The following is a 21,788-nucleotide window of genomic DNA, read 5'->3' as shown; positions in this document are numbered from 1 at the left end:
GTATGAAATAATATCATCTGTCAACAAAGCAAACTTTTCTTGATTACCATACCAACTATACCTTTGAATTTCTGAGTCCCTTATTTTCTTTGTCAATGGTTCAAAATATAATGCAAATAACAAAGGTGAAATAGGACACCCTTGACTGGTTTCTCTTTTCAGACAGAACTTATCAGACATCCCCCTCCCCACTTTAATTTTCACCTCTGATTTCTCATATATCTTCCTAATTAACCTTATTATTTTGTCAGAGAATGCAAATGCTTCCATTGGCCTACTCATAAACTCCCAGCTCACTCTGTCAAATGCTTTCTTTACATCAAGACCCACCAACAACAGTGGTATTTTCTTATATTCTGCTTCCCTCTTGATCATCATTGTTCTACTAATGTTGTCAAATATCTGCCTCCACTCCACACTGATCCATATTTATCAATTTTAGCATTACCTTTGCCATTCTTTTTAACTGTTATAGACATAAACACTACAATCATGGTTTAGAACTGAAATGGGCCTATATGAAGCTGGATCCGATGGGTCTTTACTGTCTTTAGGTATTAAAGTCATCACATTTTTCATCTACCATGTTGGTGTTTCTCATCTTTTTTTTTTTTTTTTAATGTTGTTAAACAAAACCTTCCAGATCTTTATTACTTTCTTCCCTCCTAGCTTCCAAACTTCCACAGGAATAATATATATTCCTGGAGACTTTCCAGTAGATATCCTCCTGTCCTAACTCAATTCTATCCTTAGTATCACAGGACAGTTCCAACCTCATTATCCCCCCACCCCTATCACAAATAACACTAATACAAGCTTTACCCTCAAAACAGTTTCCACCACTTCAATCAAAAGCATGCACTCTAAACTAAAAACCTCATCAACAGCAGCCAACCTACTTCCCAGCTATTTCTTGAAACTCGCAGCAGATGCTATTGCTATCCCAATCTCCACTCTCATAAACAGATCAGTTGTTGAAAACTATGTGCCCAAACTCTGGAAAATATCCTGTTACACCCATACATAAAGGCGGGACCTCCAATGAACTTAATAACTACAGACCCATTGCTTTACTCTCCCACCTGGCCAAAATCCTAGACAAATGCATCCACGGTGCTAAAATATCTCCTAGACAGCAACATCCTGTCACCTACTCAACATGGCTTCAGACCTGCCCATAGTACCACTACAACCCTCCTCTGTTTCACAGACACAGTAAATCGTCTCAAAAACAAAGACCTGCAGGTGTCAACTCTTTGTTTGGATATGTCCAAAGCATATGACACAGTCTCACACCAAATCCTGCTAAACAAACTAAACCAATATCACCTATCAAATTCCACTCTTACCTGTTTCCAAAGCTACTTAACTGTCAGGTACCAAGCTGTGAAATGGGAAAATTCTCTCTCTCCTCAGCTGCCCATAACTACAGGAGTCCCACAGGGTTCTATCTTAGGACCACTACCATTCACAGTCTTCACAAATGACCTCCATACCTCTACACAGCATGCATCTACTATTCAGTATGCAGACGATACTACCCTTAATGTATGCTGCACAAAACATTCCCACCCTCTTGCAAACAACTCAACTAGCATTCTCTGACATTGAAAACTACCTTACCAAAGCCCAACGTATCCTCAATCCAAAGAAAACTTAAACTTATGATTATAACCAGTTCTAACAAAAACACTGATAACAGTCAATTCACTATCTACTCCACAAATGCTACTCCAATTGCTCCAGTGGCACAGGCCAAGCTATTGGGAATAACCACAGACTCCCACCTAAAATTTGATAGTCATCTCAATTTAACTATTAAAAAAGTAAATGCCAAACTGGGATCACTCTACTGTATCAAACCATTTCTTACCAACACAAGATCAGCCATTGCTCGCTCCCAACTTCTATCCACCCTACTCTATGCATCTCCCATTCTTACTAATCTCAATAAAACTGAACTAAGCAAAATGGAAGCCTGCTATAACAGAACTGCACACTTACTGCTTTGAGACAGCTCCACTGGCTTGAACTGCCCAACCTCCTACCCTACAATCAGCTCTGCCTCTGTCATTCTGTCTATTACCTCCCCAATAAATGTCCTGCTCTCAAAAACCTAGTACAACATCACTCAGCCAAAAGGCCTCTTAGATCATCAAGCAGACTACTACTAGAAGTCACCAACAGCTACAATAGCTTTGGAGACACACTATATAGTAGTTTAGTGGCAAAAATGGAACTCTCTCCCCACTAGTATACAAAACACATCATCCAAAGCATCCTTTAAAAACCTCATTAGGCAACATCTCAAGCAAAGTTGGCAGTGCCATGACTGCTCCCCAGGCTAGTGAAAGCGGATAAGGTACACATACTAAACCTAGAGTACTTGATAATAGTTTTCACTCTTACTCACAAACACTGGCTAATGTACAATGTATGTACTATACCTGCGTACTATGCATGTATTCTACATATGTTCCAAATTTCAGCTGTACACGACAAATCTATTCTTTATTTTTTAATTAATATTATCTTGTTTTTTTCTCTCCACTGTAACTGTTGATGTGCTGTATACCACTATAAAAACATGTCTATTGTAATTTGTGTGTATACTGATCATGTCTAAATATCTAAATGTATCTGTCATTTTTCTATGTGGAGCTTTTCTCTCCGGGCCTCTGCTGAAAAAGGGCCTTTTCGGCTCAGTCAGGCACCCCCGGTTAACAAATGTAGAATAAAATAAAATAAAAATAAATAAATAACTGGTAATAACTGAGCCTCATCTACCTCTAGCCTTGGCATAATTAATTCTTCAAGAAAAAGCACAACTGGAAATATTTGTGGATTTCAACAGTTCTCTGATTTATACAGATTTTCATAAAATTTCCAAAATATTTCTAATAACTCTATATGATTTCTTGTTATTTTACTTGTTATAGTGTCCCTAGGTTTGGTAACAACCCTTTCTACTAGTTGCCTGAGTTGTTGTGCTAAACTTTGTTTTATGTTCTAGAATGATTATACATATATATATTTTATATATATATATATATATATATGTATATATATATATATATATTTATATATATATTTATATATATATATATATATATATATATATATATATATATATATATATATATATATATATATATATATATATATATATATATATATATATATATATATATATATATATATATATATATATATATATATATATATATATATATATATATATATATATATATATATATATATATATAGTTGCTTAACAGCAATTTTTCTAAATTCATACATATTATCCTGGTATTCCCTTATTTTCTGTTTGGCACTCTGCAATTGCACCTCTTCTTGTTCTGTTAGATTCCTCCTATTCTACAATACTTTAACCTTTTTCATTACCTCTAAACAATTCTTGTTACTTCTTAACCATATCTCATTTTCTTTTAATTCTATTCTGTTTTTAAACTCCATTTTCATCTTAGAAAATTCTTTAGAAGATAAAACTGGAGAATGGGATATCTTCCTTAATAACTCCCAGATAATTTCCACTACCCATTACTTAAATTCCTCTATTTTTAACAGGTAGGGGAGAAGAGCCAGAGTCTCATGTTTATTTCATTACCCTGCATTTCTATATTAGTTATTATTGGCAAGTGATCTGAAATAACTAATGGATGTATATCAAAACATTCAACTGAATACACATGGCCCTGTAAAATATAATTTCTGTTGCCTAGCCCATTTGTTGTACCTTGGGGAAAGTCTCTCCGAGTTCCTACTACTGAATTCATATGTTCATGCTAAATATTTTCATATATTTCTTCAAAAGTGTACCCTCTATTGTTATATTCCCCTTCTAGCCCCAATACATATGCAGTATTGCAAATCAAATTCTAGTCCCCACCTATAAATAATATTACCTGCTGAAAGCTGATTATTTCTCCCAGAACTTTCTTAAGCTCCATTGCTGCAGTTTTAAGTGGAATATTAATACTTGCTAGAGTAATCCTCCTCCCTTGCCAGAAACCCCTTACTACCACATATTTACTGTTATTTTTTTTCCTCTTCTATCACTATTGGAGGTCCTCTACCAATTAATATAAGTACTCCCCTTTTCCTGTGCCCCAGATATTCCACTGAACAACTGTCCTGAAATCTTTTCTTTATCAAATTCCCATAGCCAGTTCTTTCCAAATGTATTTCCTGCTGTACTGCTATTTACACTCCGCATTTCTTAATACAGTTCACTACTTTTTCTTTTTTCTATATACCTGTAAGACTGTTCACATTCTAAGACAATATGGAAAGTGCAGCCATTGTGAGAAGTAGTTATTGTTCCCACCTGTTATGTACAACAGCTTTTTTTTTAAATGTCTTTTTCCAGCTTTTGTGTTACATGCATGCACTAATGTTTGGCAGGTTGAGCTTTTATACAGTTGTTTCCTGTTGCGCTCATTTGAACCTATATCACATCTTACAAGACTTTTTGTTTTAATGAAAACCCTCAAAAACACACCCCTATAATACCCACAACTTATTAACCAATACAAACACAAAAAACAATGTATCTCTTAAAATAATGAAGTTTAATCATTCTAATGGGAACAAATGGCCCAGATTGACAGCTACACTCACAGGCTTTCACTGACCTATAATTAAGGCTCTGCATGCTAAGATGCATGGTACAGTCTGTGTTTCTACTTACACTAAACTCCGTCTGTTTTTGTCTTATCTTTGTTCCTTTCTAGATGTAGAAAAAAACTTGAATGCTTTCAGGAAACACTAACTTTTAGCTTTAAGCATTGCTTTCATATCAGCTTGTGTCTACAGAAACATAAGAACCAAATACTCAATTGCCTTTAGCTAGAGGCTTCTCATGTTACACTGTGAACATTTATTTGTAAAGGAAAACTTTTCATTACATTTAGTATTTTCTTATTTACTTGCTTCCAATTAAAACTTGTTGTTAGATAAGCCAAGGACCTTAATCTAGTCATTCCTCTATGAAAAAGTAAGAAAAAGCACATCAACTCTACTTATATCAATCTGTAAAATTTTATACCCCACACCCACCTCAACAACCCAAGTTTACAGCCTATTATCTTAAACATGCTTTTGTCTAGGCTTTCTTCTCTTTTTTACACTGCAATGTCTACATTTCCTACAACTAAAATGGAAAAAAGAATGAAGAAAAAAGAGGTCACTTGTTTACTTTAATATCATTATAACATAAAAAATAACTTAAAATGCTTTTACTATAACATGCAGTTTATGCTATGAAATATTTCATAAAAATATTGTCAAGAACAAAAACTGTTTTACTTACAATTACCCCTCTTCCCTTCCCTTTACTGTTCTTCTAAATATTAATGACATGAGGGAGGGAAGTGCTTTGAAGTCCCCTAAAATTTTAATGAAGTCAAAAAAGTTCAATATTTCTAGTTTTCTTTGTTCAGCCATATTTCACATATGTGATTAATAGGTTCATAGGCTGGTACTAGGCTAACTGCCTTTGCAGGCCATTCTAAGCCTAGCCACTTACCCCATGTGAGAATCAAACCCTGCACCTTCTATTTGTAAGGCCTTAACCATTATACCATCCTCCAACCCCATGCTTTGTAATCCCACATTTATTTATTAATTTCTGAGTTGGTGGGTTTCTTCCTGTTGATCTTCGTCTCTCACCTCCAGTTTTTGATTCATTTTCAATATATTTGCAGTTCTTCCAGTCAATGTGTTTTTCTCTGTCTCTGAAGCATTTTCCTTTATAAAACTGGAAAAGGCTTCACTGGCAAAGTCTTTCTATGAGTTTTATTATCGGAAGAATAAGAAGGAAAGTCTCCTTCTGTTTCATAGCTCACGTTTTGTTAAACAAATTTTTGTACTTCCTCCTTAGCCTGTTCTGCATCAAAAATTACTTTGTTCCACCAAGAAAAAATATTCTGAAGATAGCTGGATACAGCAGTTTGAATTGCACACCTGCCCCTCAACGTTTCCTGTTAGCTGGAATACATTTGCTCATCTTCTGCTTGGTGCACAGTGTTTAATCATTTTCTGCAACACTCTACTGTTTCCAAATTTTAGTACTTTGCCCTTCTACCACAGTTTTAACAGAATCTACTCCTTCTGTTGGAAGGATTTCATCTTTACTAGTACAGGTCTTGGCTGCTTTCTCATGGCCAGGTAATAAGCATACACAAGATGTCCCCTTTTAACTAACAACTCTTGCTGTTGAATACTAGCCCAGTAGCTTATCTGTAGTTTCGTAAAATTAATACAGTCTGTTTCTTCCAGTTTCTCAGGTACAGCAGAAAATCTCAGGTTTTCCCTATGTGCTCTGTCCTCTAATATTACCAATTTTTAAACATCTTTTCTGAACAGTCTCATTCAGCCAGCTTTTCACTTTGGCCTCTGACTGTTGCAGTTTTAATCAGTGCATCTGAATATCTTTTTAATGCTTCTTCCATTTCTGTCCAGCCTTTTATTTGAGTTGATATACACCTTCAGTGTTTCTAGTTTAATCAGCTCTGAGCACATCTGACTTATTTTTTCCTCCAGATTATTGGAAGTCATATCTTGCACCAAAGCTGGAACTTGAACTGCTTTTTGCTGAACAGCTGCAGGATTCCCCCCAGCCAGTGCCTTCTCCTCACCTTTTGTGGTTGATTTTCTTTCCGGTTCTCTAAATTTCTTTTTTGTTGGCATACAGGAAATGCACTTGATAGGTAGTAACTGAAATTTACCCAAAAAGACAAATTCACCAGCTCTCTTTTCTGAGTTCTGTTTTCACACCAGGAGAGCTGAAATTCAGCTGTTAATCAATATGAAGCCATCTCGAAAGTCCCACATTCTCTATACATTAAGTTCCCAAGTCATAAAATGCTGAAGTACAAAACACTAAAGACTGTTTTCTATAGGAAATCACTGTTGCTAAGGTTACAATGTGTGTGTGCTGACAGTGATCCCTTCTGTTTTGTGGCACTTCTCTTTTATTTCTGTTTGCATGACAGTAGGGTTAGTATATATAAGTCTAGGGTTTGTGAAGAGTGCAGGGAAGCTTGCCTCCCAGTAAAAAAAAAATTCTTAAACTTTGATTTTTTGGCTTTGTGGTACTTTGGGCATTTGCATTTGGTGAAGTGGTTCCTTGACATTGTGTCAGTCTGGTTTCACAGCTGAACTCAGTTGCTTAAAGATGTTTTTATTCCCCCACAATTAACCTGCTAAACCTAACACTTGTATGCTGACATGCTGCTCACTGACAAACAATATGATGATTTCATACTGTTTGCTGACGTGGAAAAAAGATTTTGGAACTCAGATATGAAAAGGGGCAGACAAAGGGTGAATATGCTGAAATATTTTGTGCTTCATTATGGTAAAATTGATGTAGAGTAATTTATTAATTCCTGTAATAAGCCAAGTACATGTGTGTTTGTGTTTATGCGTGTGTCTGTGTGTGTTTGTGTTTATGCATGTGTGTGTGTGTGTGTGTGTGTGTGTTATACACTAGAGGAACAGCTGCAAGATGCAGATTGCTGAGGCCTGTGACATACCTAAAGTATTGTGCATTGCCTGTTGAGAAATTTCTTGAATCTTGATGAAATACTCAAAGGCAATGGAATTATCTACTCATGTTCCACGGTTTATACTATAAGATGGCTGAAGGGATTCTTTACCAAATGCGGCAATATTGCAAATTTTAGCATTTAGTTTTAAGACATTTTTTGAGCACCACTTGTTGATATGTATGAGTTCCAGTTGTAGCTTCTGCATATCAAATAGGGGTTTGAAGAGGACACCAAGTTTGCAGTTGTCCACAAACATAGCTAGCCAGAGATCCCCATTTGTGAGTTGGAGATCTGCAAAGTAGATGCCAAACAGTATGGATTCCAGCACAGAGTTCTGAGGAACACACCCAGTCACCTTCATGTCTATTGCTGATGCAGCTACCACCCTCACTACTCGGGTTCTACCTCTCAACCCACTTCTATCCATTTAACTATGTAGAGATAAATCTGGAGTTCATTCAGCTTGTTTATTATGCTAGAATGTAGTATGGTGTCAAAAGTTTTAGCCAGGTTAAAGTATGCTGTATGGACAGCATGTGTAATGTCCACTGGTATATTATCAAGCACCATGGATGATGTATTGTTTTGTTTAAGAGAGTACCTTTAGCGAGTGTTCTTTGGTTATGATGGAGGTTTGCAATTCTGTGGGATGTGCAGGCTTTGTAAAGTTGTTTAGGGAGTGAAATTTGCACTGAATTTGTTTGCCAGTATGTTGGCTATCTCTGCTGGCTCTGAGTAGGTAGCGCCATTTTGAGTGTTACTTACTTCCTAATGTAATCAAGAAACAATTTGTATTGTCTTTAGGTTCCAATGATAGTCTAGGTTCATAAGATGCTTTTGTATTCCTGATGGTGTACTTTAGTTCCTTCAAGAGCTTTTGAATGTTAACCCTGATTTGAGTCTTTTTGTTTTCCTATATAGTTTAAAAAGCTTTTTTTTTCTTTTATTGCATTTCCTATTTATACATGTAGCTCACTGGGCTAGTTTACTTTTAAACTTCTCATTTTGTATGGATCTGGTAGGGACTGCCAGGTCAATGCATTTATCCAGGTACACATAATTTGTTTTGCATAACTACTTGCTGTGTCAGTTTCTTGAGTAATACAGTAACACTTGAATTTTGAGACTTCATCATAGAACTGCAGTTTTGTAAGTTTCAAACTGAACTTTACGATGTCAGCATCTAATTGGAGATTTTGAAGGAAAATGTTAACAGTTTTCTGATCGGATTTAACTGGAGAAGGATTACCAGTGGGATAGTTAATACTGATGTCATGTTGCTAAGGACAAGGACAAGAACATTTTGTCCTCTAGTTGCTTCCTTGACAATTTTGTCTGGGGAGTTTTTGTTTATGAAATCAAGGAATTTTGGGGCATCACCTACAGTTGAGGTATAGGTATCCCATTTTACTGTTAGGTAGTTAAATTCTCCTAGGATAATGGAATTCCTGTTGATTTTGAGATTAGTATATTTACAACATTACCATGTTTTTTTAAGAGCACAGAGGGGGTCTGGTAACATGCTGACAGTTGTTCCTGTGTTTCTTGGTTTCTGAGGATCTGTCTGGAAGTGATGAGATGCTCCTACACAAACAGTGGGCTAGGAACTAATGTATATCCTCACAGTACAAACCATGGGAAAGTGGCAGCAGGCCAAAAGGATGGAGAGTTGAATAGCATACAGATGCAGGGCAATTTAAGTCAACATTTTGACAAAATATATGTGTTAAAAGCATTTAAAATGAGAAGCAAAACCAGTAATTTGCTTTTACTTTTCAATTAAGACTGCCTCTAACACATTTATAAGTTTGAGCTTGCTCAAGTAGTGAGATCAGGTTTCAGTGCACTTAAACACAGTGAATTACATAACTGCCAAACAGCACTGAAAGTGCATTATAAGTCTGCTGCCTGTTAATCATGCTCTCTCGGAGCTGTGCAGACAATACACATTACTGCACACCTGGTACATGTGTGCTAAGAGGGGTCCCCTTCTGAGTATTGAAACTGCAGAACATCAAACCTCTGATCATTGAGGAGCAGAGGATCGAAGTAATGCAATATCAAACTAAAAAAAAACAAAAAAAAAACAAAGCCGTGAGAACTTTTCATTTCACATTTTTGCAGGGGGGGTAAGCCCCCCTGGACCCCCACACCCCCTGTTACTAAAATATACCAACTCCGAGATCAGACTACAGTTGAGAGAATGGCATGGAACAGGAAATTTACTGTTCTCTTCACTGTAGTGCGATCTCGGTGTTGGTATATTTAAGTAGCAGGGGATGTTGGGCTCCCTGCAAAAACTTACAAGCAGAGGTTTATCTTTTTTAAATTTAGTCTACTTTTATGTTCAGTGTTGTAGAACATCGATCATCTTGTCCTCGATGATGTGTGGTTCGATGTTCTGCAACTTCAAGCATTTGAAGTAGACCCACTAAGAGAGAGTTCAGTCTGAAAGTATGCATAGAAAACAGCAGAAAGTGACTGCAGTAAGAGAAAAAAATACAAATAAACTGCAGCCTAGTCCAGGCTGCACCAAAAAGAAAAGTCTACAGAATGTAAGTTCAACTCCAACTTTTCAAATCAAACATGGATTATTCAATCCCTGAGCAGTGACAACCACATGACTAAGAAAAATGGACACTGCCAGCTATAAGACAAAGTCCTGACTTGGGCGCAGATGACCCGACTTTGACAAGCAACTTGAGTACTGAAGAAAATGGCACAATGGAAATGGAGTATGAAATGCCAGCTCACCCACCCTGGGGTAATACTGGTTGATCCAGGAGAGGACACTGATCCACACTTGCACTAATGGCATTTAATTCTGCAACTGGGAACTGTGTTCCCTGATACAAACATGTAGCAAGCGTATACCAGTGGTAAGGTATATTAGGGCTCATACAAAAAAAAAAAAAAAAATACCTATCTCTTTACAAGATAATGGCACCACTCTTGCCTCCTGATTCTTTCCCCTGTGGGAAGGGATGGACCACAGGGATCTCAACACTGAAGAAACGAGTGCACTAATAAGAGGTCTAGGAGGGAAGTTGAATTGTCAATATGGAATGAATGGAGTATAGGAAGAAAAATAGATACTAAGAATTTTAGTTTGATAACCTTAAGAAAAATGAAGACGCTGAACATACAAGCACAGATATAACAGCTGGAATATACGCCCTTGTCTAAAACACAGGAGTTTTGAATCAACATTGCTTTGCCATTTTGAAGTCATTAAAGAAAGGAAAAAGGCAATTCATTTTTGTAAAAAATCAGTTATCTGCTTTTTTGCAAGCAATAGCATATTTAGAGGTCATTATTTATTTATTTATTTGTCTTTTTGACTGAGAAAAGTCCTTCTGGGTAAAACCCATTTTCAGCGGAGACCTGGGGGGAAAAGCTCCACATTTAAGTTACACATGATGTACATTTATAATCACAGGGTAAAAACATCTATACATGAGCTTATTTACATGATTTTTAAATATTTTTAAATATTTCTTACATGAACATAACATGCTAACTCAAAAAGCAAGAGAGAATTTGACATACATTGTCTAATTATTTAATAGATAAATAACATACAGTAACAATAAATGCATTTATAGCATGATGACTGCTGGGAAAAGATCAAACAATTAAACTGGCTTGAACTCTCAAACCAAATGACATGCTTACAACTAATCATTGCTCAGAATCTACTATACTCTCCAGACAAATGCCCAGCATTACAAAATACTCTACTGTACTATTCACCCACTAGAGACCTTCGCTCTTGCAATAAACTTTTTACTACATATCAGTAAGACGTTCAACACTGCTGGAGACTCCCTCTGTCTCTTTATGTGTCAAAACTTTGGAATGAAATCCCCACACAGTTAGAACTGACAGAAAACTTAAAACAGTTTCAAAACTTTGCTTAAGCAACACCTATGCTAAAGATGGCTCTGTTCTTCCTGCCACCAGGCTAGCATTACTCAAGTTACTTTTCTCCTCCTCTTACAGCCACTGGAGAAGGGAGGTACAACTTTTCTGACAAAGGGTGCAGACACTATTTTCAGTTAAGTCTCCATTTGTAAATTTCTAATGACTACTGCATGCAATAATTGTAAAATGTTTGTACTTTGTTAAAAGATGCCAGCAGCTGAATAAACTAACTATATAAACTGCAGCCACAAAGACAAAATTTCATGCATTCACAACACAAATACTTTGTATAGCCTCTTCTTTTATAATAATGCAAGAATATTCTCACCTGGCATTTGAGGAAAAATCTTCTGTACCATATATTCTTTAAGGTTTTTTGGCATTTCACCTCTGATGTCCACCAATACACGAGTTTCAGTGGATGAGATCTGGTAGATAAGTACTGGACTTGGATTAGCCAAAACTAATTCAGCATGGTTTGATTTATACTGTGGTGAATTCTAAAAAATGAAATCAAATTTTTACTTTACTAATTTAAAAGGTACATCTACAGAATATGAGCAAAGACTAATCATTAGTAAAGAAGGTGCAACATCTGTAACTTAAAAATCATCAACAGTGTTCACAGTTATCTGCTTGCAAATGGAGAGCTTTACCTACAGAAAACAATTCACTCTTGGAATAAATTCACAGGGACTGTGAGAAATTTACCACTGTTAATACAGTTCTCCCGTCAAAAGGCACTCTGCCCCCTTCTGTCACCTGCTGTGCCTACTTGCATTTCTCTTCCTTTGATATCTCCACTGTCCAATCAGCCCAAGCAGCATAGTTTTTTTTTTCAACTACTTCTTTTTATAGCTCATCTGAAATATCTTCCATTATTATACTCTATCAGTATATTACTGAGCAGGTCACAGCTGAATCTCCTGTGGACACTGATACCGACAAATGATGCAATTGCTAGTTTGAGTGTACCATATATTGAGGAGTCAGACCGTATATTTAGTTTGGGAATGGCCCTCAAATAAGGGCTAGTGTAACTATTATATTTAATTATATTTAGCCGGAGAGTACAACTACCCATGCATGTATGAAAAGGCAATCACCAACTTCTGCAATATGATTTATTAATGGATCAGCAGTATCATTTTGGTGACAACTGATGGAACATCATTCAATGTTGAACCCAGATGAAACAATCTTACCTCTTTTCTGTCTCTTTTCTACTATCATATTTATTTGATTGCCTCCACTCATTTATTGTAAGTGTTTCTGAGTTCAGCAATTACTTTTTCCTAAGAACCATAACTCTGGCTTGCTAAATTGGGCTGTTTTTGTTATACTTGTTTTCCCATTTTCTGCTGTAAGAATCATTTCCACTTGTGCATTGCTTTAATTTTTGTCATTGTAAACTTCAGCATGTGCCTGAAAAGATTTTCTACAGAGTGTCTTAAAATCAGTTCCAGGTTAAAAAATTCTAAGAACTGTATGCACGTGTATGTATAGATCTATTTATGTATACATACATATATACAATACGTAAACAGCATTCAGGTCCAGCAAAGGTAATACAGTCTATTTTACGAAGCATGAACATAGTTACCTAACACTCTATGAACAGGCCAACCTGAGATGACTGAAGGATTGATATCATTCCTAGGACTAGTGAAAACCAAAACTATATCACCAAAGGATCTGTGTCATTTCCCTTAACATGGTGCAAACTGACATGGGTACTGATTATGTCAAAAAAGATATGCCTCGATCCCAGGAATCCAGTAGCAAATTTTGCACCATGAAAAGTTTCTCTTCAGTAAATCAGCACTGAATCTGTAACTTTAAGGAATAGATTTATACCTCCCTGCCTTTGGTCCCATTACCATCAGTCAAGGAGTACTGCTGGTCATTTTTATGAGATGGGACTATTGATAGTTATTGTTTCAGGTGTCTTATCCCCTGTAACATAAGCCTCTTCAGGTGACGTAATCATTGGCCGGTATGGAGGATTTCATTCACTTTCCATATGGTTCTCCCTTCACTTTCTGTGATCATAGTTTCTTCAGTTCTAAAATGTAAAGACCCCAATAAACATTTGAAAACTTTACTATCATCCCTTTCCTGTTACACTGAGATTTTCTTCTTCTGAAGAAGAGCCCATCACCTTTTTTTACTTTAAACTTTAGCAGTCTTATTAAAGTTTTTCCTTCAAGTTCAGCTATCAAATGTATAAGCATCTCCTAATGAATATAAACAGAGTGAAAATCCTTAGATGCTACATGTACATCACCATATTTATTAACATGTTCAACACATATTGCTCAGTTACATTTTTGTAAGAAATTTGTAAATCATGGGGAGCACAACATATTCTTCACAATGACCTTAATTACATTCTGAAAAACTGAATGCCATTACAGGGCAACTGTACAACTTAGTAGCCCAAAAGCAAGCTGTTAACAGACAAATAAAATTTATACTCTAAAAGTCTTCATTACCGCACAGCATTTCCATTATGTTATGCTATCCTTCATAAAGAAAGATCAGTCTAGCCAGATTCTCTAAATGCTACAGCCGACTCTTCCAAACTCCACAAACATTATATATTTCAAAGAATTTTACAAACATTACTGATCACTAGGGTTGACACCCTTAAGCTCCCAACATCCTAAGAGATGCAGTAATAATACCTTTGAATTTGTCACATAACCAGAAGCAAACATAAAAAATGTACATTTCAGACTTTCTACTTGTCTGGTAGTTTTACTGTTAGTATGCAACGTAACAGATTCTCATGTCTGATACTTCTGCACATAAGAAAAAAAAAATCAATAGCAATGGAATTCGGCATATGAAGCATTACGTAAGTGAATGCTGAATTTATTTAAAGAAACTGGTTTTGATACACACAATATCTTCATCAGTGTGAAGTGGTAGCTAAGAATTCAACCATTTTTAAAAGAACTAAAATATTGTACAACACCATCAGCTGACTCATACTTTAATGCTTTCCTGTAAATGCGTTATAATAGGGCAAAACGCAGTCTAACTCCATAATAATCTTCTACAACACAAACTATTATAACATTTTGTCATACACAAGTTCCATAAAAATGGGAATAAAAATAAAATATCTCATTAAGCAAAGATCATTAAACTTTCCCAGTGCTATATTACTTCCTGTCATTTAGCCTGTATGCTAAAGCCATAAATCATGCTGCTTCATTATTGTAAACACCTTAACTCATTCACAAACTCTTACCTTACTCAAGCTTCGATCCACTGAATGCACATTGAACTGTTCAGGAATGCCAAGCAATGTCCAAATATAGCAAATATTTTACTGCCATCAAGTGGCTAAGAATACAATTACATGTACAGTAAGGTTTTCAGTCTAGGTAGAACATTCAGAGCAGTCAAAGCCTTGACCTAATTAGAGCATCTCATTCAACCTGGTGGTAAATAAAGCCCCAGTCATCATAATCCAGAGTGTGTCCTCTTTATATTAAGATTTCATGATATTTATATATTGGCAAGTTTGATAAACACACTTGTCAATTCTCGTGAAAATAAAATGGTCATTCTGATGCATCAATGAATGTTTGTATTTCGCATTAGCTCCACCCTTGCACATAATGTCACTGAAGCGCTCATATAAGTAAAACTTTAATGGTCTTGATGTCTGGAAAGTGTGGAACACACACCACATATGGATGAGACTGAGTAAATGATGCGCTGAGAAAAGTAAAAGTTATCAGACATCTAATGCCAGCTTTGCTGAAATTGTATATTTTACATATTTACCCACAGTACAATTTCCAGAATGATTACTTCCTTTAACACACTACAACTTCCACAATGATTGCTTCCTTTAACTGCCATTGTCTGTGAAAGTTCTGGTGCTCAAAGTAAATACATTTTTTTATGTTTATTAAAATGCTATCCTAAGCTTTTAGTTTTGCAAAAGGAAAAACTACAATTATCTGGTAGTAATGACTGCAATATATATATACATATATATATATATATATATATATATATATATATATATATATATATATATATATATACACACACACACACACACACACACACACAATCTTCCTTTAAAATAGACCAGTTTTGATTAACAATCATTACTTGCAAAGAATTATCAAGCTGCATATGAAGTATTTGTTGGAATAAATCTCATGGTAGCCTACATCCTTCCTAAAGTCTGTTCAAGTTTGGTCTATACCCCCTGTGTATAAAGCTGTGTTGTAAATCATGTGATACAGTTGTATAGTCATCACTTGATAAGCATACCTTTTCAACCTGACAGTCTGTCATTTCAGTATATTGCTGATCATATGAAACTGATGACAGCCAGCAGCCATAAGAAAATCATTATTTGAAAGGGGCTTTTTAGCTAGACTATTTTAGCTCTTAATTTAGAAAATCTAAAAAAAAACTAGAATTGTGTTGTTATAAGCATAAAAAATCACAGTCCAAAATTTCTCCTCTTTATATAACATTTATATATTGTCGAGTTTGATAAACACACGTCAATTCTTGTGAAAATAAAATGGACATTCTGCATAAAACAGTCGTGAAAAGAAGTAACTTTGCAGAAATTGTAGTGTATCAGAATATGTATGTACAACTAAAACATTCATCACACACAACTGTAAAAAAAGCTTTCAGCATTAGAGATTTGGTAACCTGCAACTCACAATGGGTCACTTACCTGGTCACTGCACATGTTGAGCATTCTGTGCTGGACAGACATCACAAGCTTTAAAGTTCTGCTTACGTGAGCACTTAACTGGTTAGGCACAAGTGCAAAACTAAATAAATACTTGTTTGTTCACTTGAATACCCACTGCGTTTTCAAGGGAACTGACAAGTGTATGTTACGGAACTTGCCACCAATTAAGTGCCAAGAGATCTTAAGTAAAATTAGGGATTCTGGATTATTAATACTGGATCATTACTCCCCCCTCTCCCATTGAATGATATGATCTGACTAGGTAAAGGCTGTATAACAAAAACTTTGAATTTATTATTAATAGTGGTACTAACTGGTTACACTTCTATGTTCTTTTTTTACTGAATTTATATGCATGGAATTATGCACTTAGCCACTAGAGGTCAGTAAAACCTCCTACTAGCTGAGCCTACTAGCTGAGCAATGCTTACAATTTCTAAACTGATAAAGATGAATAAAAACTGCTTTATCACATTACATGGATTTAAATATGAATAAGGTTAAAATTTATTTAAGTGCAAATGTATTTGAAGCTGTAAAATAATGATTTATGGCCAGTCTTTCTGGACATAGGCAGTCATTACTAAATGTAATTTTGGATATTGAATAGAATTTCTATGGTATTATATTGAGATAAAACGGATAGGTTAGAAATGACCTCCAGGTCAAAAGCCTAGTAATCGACTATGATGCTACGATCCTGTGACTAAACGGCAGGATGTACTATAACACAAATATTTTTTGACTTTTTGCTGTCCTGTTTTATTAGTTTAATGTGGAGCTTCTCTCCCCGGGCCTCCACTGAAAATGGACATGTATCCAGTTGGACTAGCCCGGTCAACAAATGTAAAATAAATAAATAAATAATTGTTTATTGAGAGAATTTTTATTCACAATTTTTGAGGGGCTGATTTTAAAATTATGTGATACAGTGTGCTGCAGAAGATTATTACAAATCTGTAATGTGCTTTGACCTTTTTATAAACATTTATCTTTTGATTTATAATATGAAAACAAGAGATGACATTTCAGTTGATGGTGTTATAAGACCTTTTAGTTCTTAGCTATCACTTGATACTGATGAAGTCATTGCATACGTCAAAACCACTCCATTTAGAGCTAATTTTTTGAAAATAAATTCACCATTCACTTAGCGACCACCTCCTGTGCTGGCTGATGTGTTAATCTGATTGTTAACTTCATCTAGAAAACTTCTATCTCATCATGTTTTTTGAAGGATAGCACAAACAGAACGTGTTCAAAATTCTAATCATGAATTTAAACAGAAAATGCTTAATACAGACCCTAACAAAAAATTCAGCCAGCCTACTGTAAAGCTGTCGCTGCCCAGGTGCCAACAAGTAATGCAAATCTTACCTGCATGATGCAACCGACAAAGTGTGAGGTAGTAGTTATTGTACTGGAGAGTAGGCTTTTTCTAAATTTGGAAAAAAGACCATCAGCAACTACTGTGAGAGGGGCATGAAGTTCCTACAATAAAAAAAAAAACAGCATATCTTCATTTAAGTTATCTAACTATATATTATTATTATTATTATTATTATTAAAGAGTTGAAACCTGCTGTTAGCTATGTCATTGATAAAGAAAATGAAACAAATCATTACAGTAACACATAAAAAACATCCATTAAACAGCTGCAAACAAATGTAATAAAAATAGCCATACAAACTATGATACCAGGTAAAATGAAGTAAATGCAAATGATGAAAGCAGATAATGGATCCCATTTAGATATACTAATGTGTCAGCCTTTCTGAGACAAGTGTTAGAAAAACAGTAATGTGTATTGGTCAGCAACTACCTTCCCAACAACTTCTTGGTCACATCTTTTTTTCTGACCTCAGTCACAGTATCGAAGGTTATCATATTTACGTGCGCCACCCTTTCTTTTTTTCAAACATGTATCATAACCACAGTGATACACCAGATGGTAAAGTATCTTCCTTATTCTCCTGAAAAAAGTTTGCCACAAACTATGTCCTTTTCTCAGACACCAGGGGATGCTTATCCCATCCATTTTGGTCAGCTTTCTGGTGACCCACTGTTGTTCTAAAACATGCCATAGATAGAACATTCCAACACTGTGATGCTAGGCACTCCAAGGACACTTAATCAAGAACAGTCTCTAAAGCTGTTAACCCTTTATGTGATGGTAAAGTTTTCTATCCCTAAGAAAACATCTAATATTTACTGTTTCATTTAATCTCGCGGTGGTGGTGCTGCGGTAGCGTTGTTGCCTCACAGAAAGAAGCTGACCGGTTTGACTCTCAGCTAGAGCATCTTCTGTGTGGAGACATCTGTGAATGGGTGTACCTTCGTTGAAGGTTGTACGTCAGGGCTGGCAACTCGGCACGTAAAAATCAACTGCCAATCACTAGCGGACCGGAGTTCTGCTGTGGCGACCCCTAACCGGGAAAAGCCGAAAGACACATTTACTGTTTCATTTAAACCAAGGGGCTTGTCATCAGCCAACTTAATCTGCCATGTGGAATTATAAAAATGCAGTGGAAAAATGTGAAACTAGATGCAGACTAACTAGATGCAAACTAGGTGCAGAGGTTTAAAGCTGGAAGCTGTAGTTTCTGCAGTACATGGTTTGATACCCTCAACCCCCATTTGTCTACTGTGTGACATTGAGCAAATTACTTAACCAGATGTTGCTTCCAGGTCGCCCTGAAAAGGGATTCTGTGTTCAGTGGGCCTACCTGGTTAACAAATGGGTATTATTATTTCTTAGCCATGATAGCTCAACAAAGCTAACAGACCCATTTCAACACAAGTCTTGGGAAGCAACACTCCATGCTAAATTACAGCATTACAGTTACATATACAAAGTACATCAGAAAGAGAAAAAGGAAATTCTGTGTAATATTACTTATAAAAAAGCTTAAAGGGTTACATCATTATATTGTTTTTACAATAGAAACAGTATGTAGACTAGCATTCCTTAGCATTTTAGAAGAAACAGAGTTCTAAAGTTGTGTTACATGAAATGACTACAGGGATTAATAGATTTAGTTCATAAATCTCAGAGTATGTTTCAGTTTTAGCCACTAGGCTTGATGGAGAGCAATACAATGATGAGCTGGGATGGAAAGGTTTGTGGCAAATTTAGTAATTTTGTTGTAGCACGTTTCTACTTTAGTATAGGAGGAGCATAAAATAAATGTGGTAGGAGCAGAGTTTGGATTGAGTATACTGTAACTGTACATATGGAGTTAGAAGATCTCTGATTTTGCACAAGGTATCCATTCTACCCCCACAGTTAATGTGAGAGTGAGATTTTACTAATGTGTGTGCTAACCTCATCTTTAATCATGCCCCTCCCCCTTAGGGAAGTAAGCTGTTAGCAAAAATATTTTCTCTTTTTCCATTAAGTTATGTAGGCACTTGCAGTTGGGTATTTTGATGTGCTGATATTACAACCTGCCATTATTTTGGTGTTGACATTGTGAATGTCTATATTTTGATATGTCTGTATTTTTTAATATACTCACATATAAATATGCGTGTGTGTTGCAAGTCCATAGATAGTAAAGGAAGGACATATACAAAATACAATGTTATTTTTGCAAGTCAGAAATGAAACCAAAATAACAGGCTACTTAGCTTTGCAGTTTCCAACAAAAATAAACAGTATTTTAAGATGCTTTTACTTAATACTCACTGCACATGCACCCCTCCGGGACACAGGTTGTTTTTAAAACAAAAGGCCAAGAGTGCATGCCTGTCCCAGGCCCCTCTTCCACACAAGGTACATTGCAAAAGTTAGCCCCATCTGGTCTCTCACACTCCAGGATCCCAAGGTCTTTCTTCACAATGATCCTACAGGATCCCAAGGTCTTTCTTCACAATGATCCTACAGGATCCCAAGGTCTTTCTTCACAATGATCCTACAGGTGAAGAACAACTTTCTGGTTTGCTGCCTTCAGACAACCTCCTTATATATTCTCTAGGTCAGTTTCTGTAGTTAGATTGCTCTTAGGATCCTCATGCAAGAGCCTTTCTTCTTCTTCTATGATATTTTCCCTGTTTCTGTACAATCATATCTTGTAAATTTCTGTGTATACATCTGTCTTAAGCTGATTTTTACTTTGGAGTTTTCTATTAGTTAATTTCTTTCTATACCAACATCTCTTACAGTTTGGGTTTCTGTTGCTCTACATTGGGGCATGCTTCTAGTAGATGGGATCTTTTTTATCATCAGCATACCAGTGCTGTAGCTATGGTGGGACGAAAGGGGCAAGTGCCTCAGGCATAAAGCGCTGGGGGCACAATCAGCTGATCCCAATTTCTCTTTAATGTAATACCAGTGTTAAACCTGAGCACTGTAGAACTCTGTGTGTGGCATAACTGTAGCAAATGCTTGCTACAGACTTTTTTTAAACTAATACCTGAGAGCTGAAACACTCTGTGCAGGCAGGATATAAACTGTAGCAACTGTTTGCTATATTTGTAGCTAGCAGTTTGCTACAGTTTAAAAAGAAGATTTTTTTTTTTAAATCTTAAACCTGAGCACTGTAGTTCTCTGTGCAGGCAGGATATAAACTGTAGCAACTGTTGCTACATTTGTAACAAGCAGTTTGCTACAGTTTAAAAGAAGACTATTTTGTTTTTAATGAAACAAGTTGAAGGAGGGTTGGGCCAGGGCACAGAAATAGGTTCATAAGTAGGTATACTAGGCTATCGGCTCTGGAGCCTATATAAGCCTAGCCAAAATAGTTCCCTGGATTTCGCCACCCAAGAAAGTTATTTTCCTGTGCCCCTGTATAGCAGAGCCACAGAAGTGATCCCTGGGGTGAATTTCCTATTTCCCATCCAATTGCTGAGATTTTTCTTAAAGATGACTAATGAGCAGCTTTGCTGGCATGAATGGGTAAGTCTGTTCCAGAGCATAGGAAGTCTCTGGGACAGGAATCTATCCCTCCAGCATGTTCTGTTTATTGTGGTAGCAAGGTTTAGGTCCCTGGAGCATGTAGCTCAGAGGGATTGGGGTTTCTTTAAGTGTAGCATGTCCAACAGATCTGGGTTTGACATGGCTTTGTATGTTAGACAGTGGTCGCCTCTGAGTAGGCGATAAGCAAATGAGTAGAACTGGAATTTTTTGAGACGGTCTATGTATGGCATCTGTTTGAAGCCAGTAATCCTCTTAGTGAGGTACTTCTGTGGCCTTTCTAGTTGTTGTAGATGTCTTGTGAGGTACATGCCAAACGGGGTGTTGTACTCTATAATGGGTTTAATGAGGGACGAGTAGAGAGGAAAAATTACCTCTTTTTTTCTGGAGGTGAACCCTTTGTGATGAGGTGTGCCACGTAGAAGGATTTCCTGACTACTGTGGCGATGTGATTATCAAAGGAGAAACTACTGTCCACCTGTGTCCCAAGGGCTCTTATCACACTTTCGGTGTTTAGTAGGCTACCGCCTATGTGGTAGTTCATGGGTACAGTGTTTTTCCCAAAGGGGATAACAATGCACTTCTTGGCATTGAACTTGAGGTCATGACTTTGACACCAAGCATCAGTCT

The 21,788-nt window shown here is 36.3% G+C and overlaps 1 protein-coding gene across 1 annotated transcript in view; it reads right to left on the bottom strand.

Annotated features, from left to right (window-relative positions):
• The window catches only part of SQLE (squalene epoxidase), a 408,293-nt gene that overhangs the window by 122,065 nt on the left and 264,440 nt on the right, over positions 1-21,788 (bottom strand). The window contains exons 6-7 of the mRNA XM_044074219.1: positions 17,620-17,733; positions 11,827-11,998 (exon numbers count right to left, since the gene is read on the bottom strand). Of these exons, the coding sequence (XP_043930154.1) occupies positions 11,827-11,998; positions 17,620-17,733 (286 nt within the window). The remainder of the gene's footprint in view (positions 1-11,826; positions 11,999-17,619; positions 17,734-21,788) is intronic.

Source organism: Protopterus annectens, chromosome 6.part0 (assembly GCF_019279795.1).
Source record: "Protopterus annectens isolate FY-2018-M chromosome 6.part0, PAN1.0, whole genome shotgun sequence".
Lineage (NCBI taxonomy): Eukaryota > Metazoa > Chordata > Ceratodontiformes > Protopteridae > Protopterus > Protopterus annectens.
Note: the sequence above shows the minus strand (reverse complement) of the source record. Positions and strands in the feature narration are given on the sequence as shown.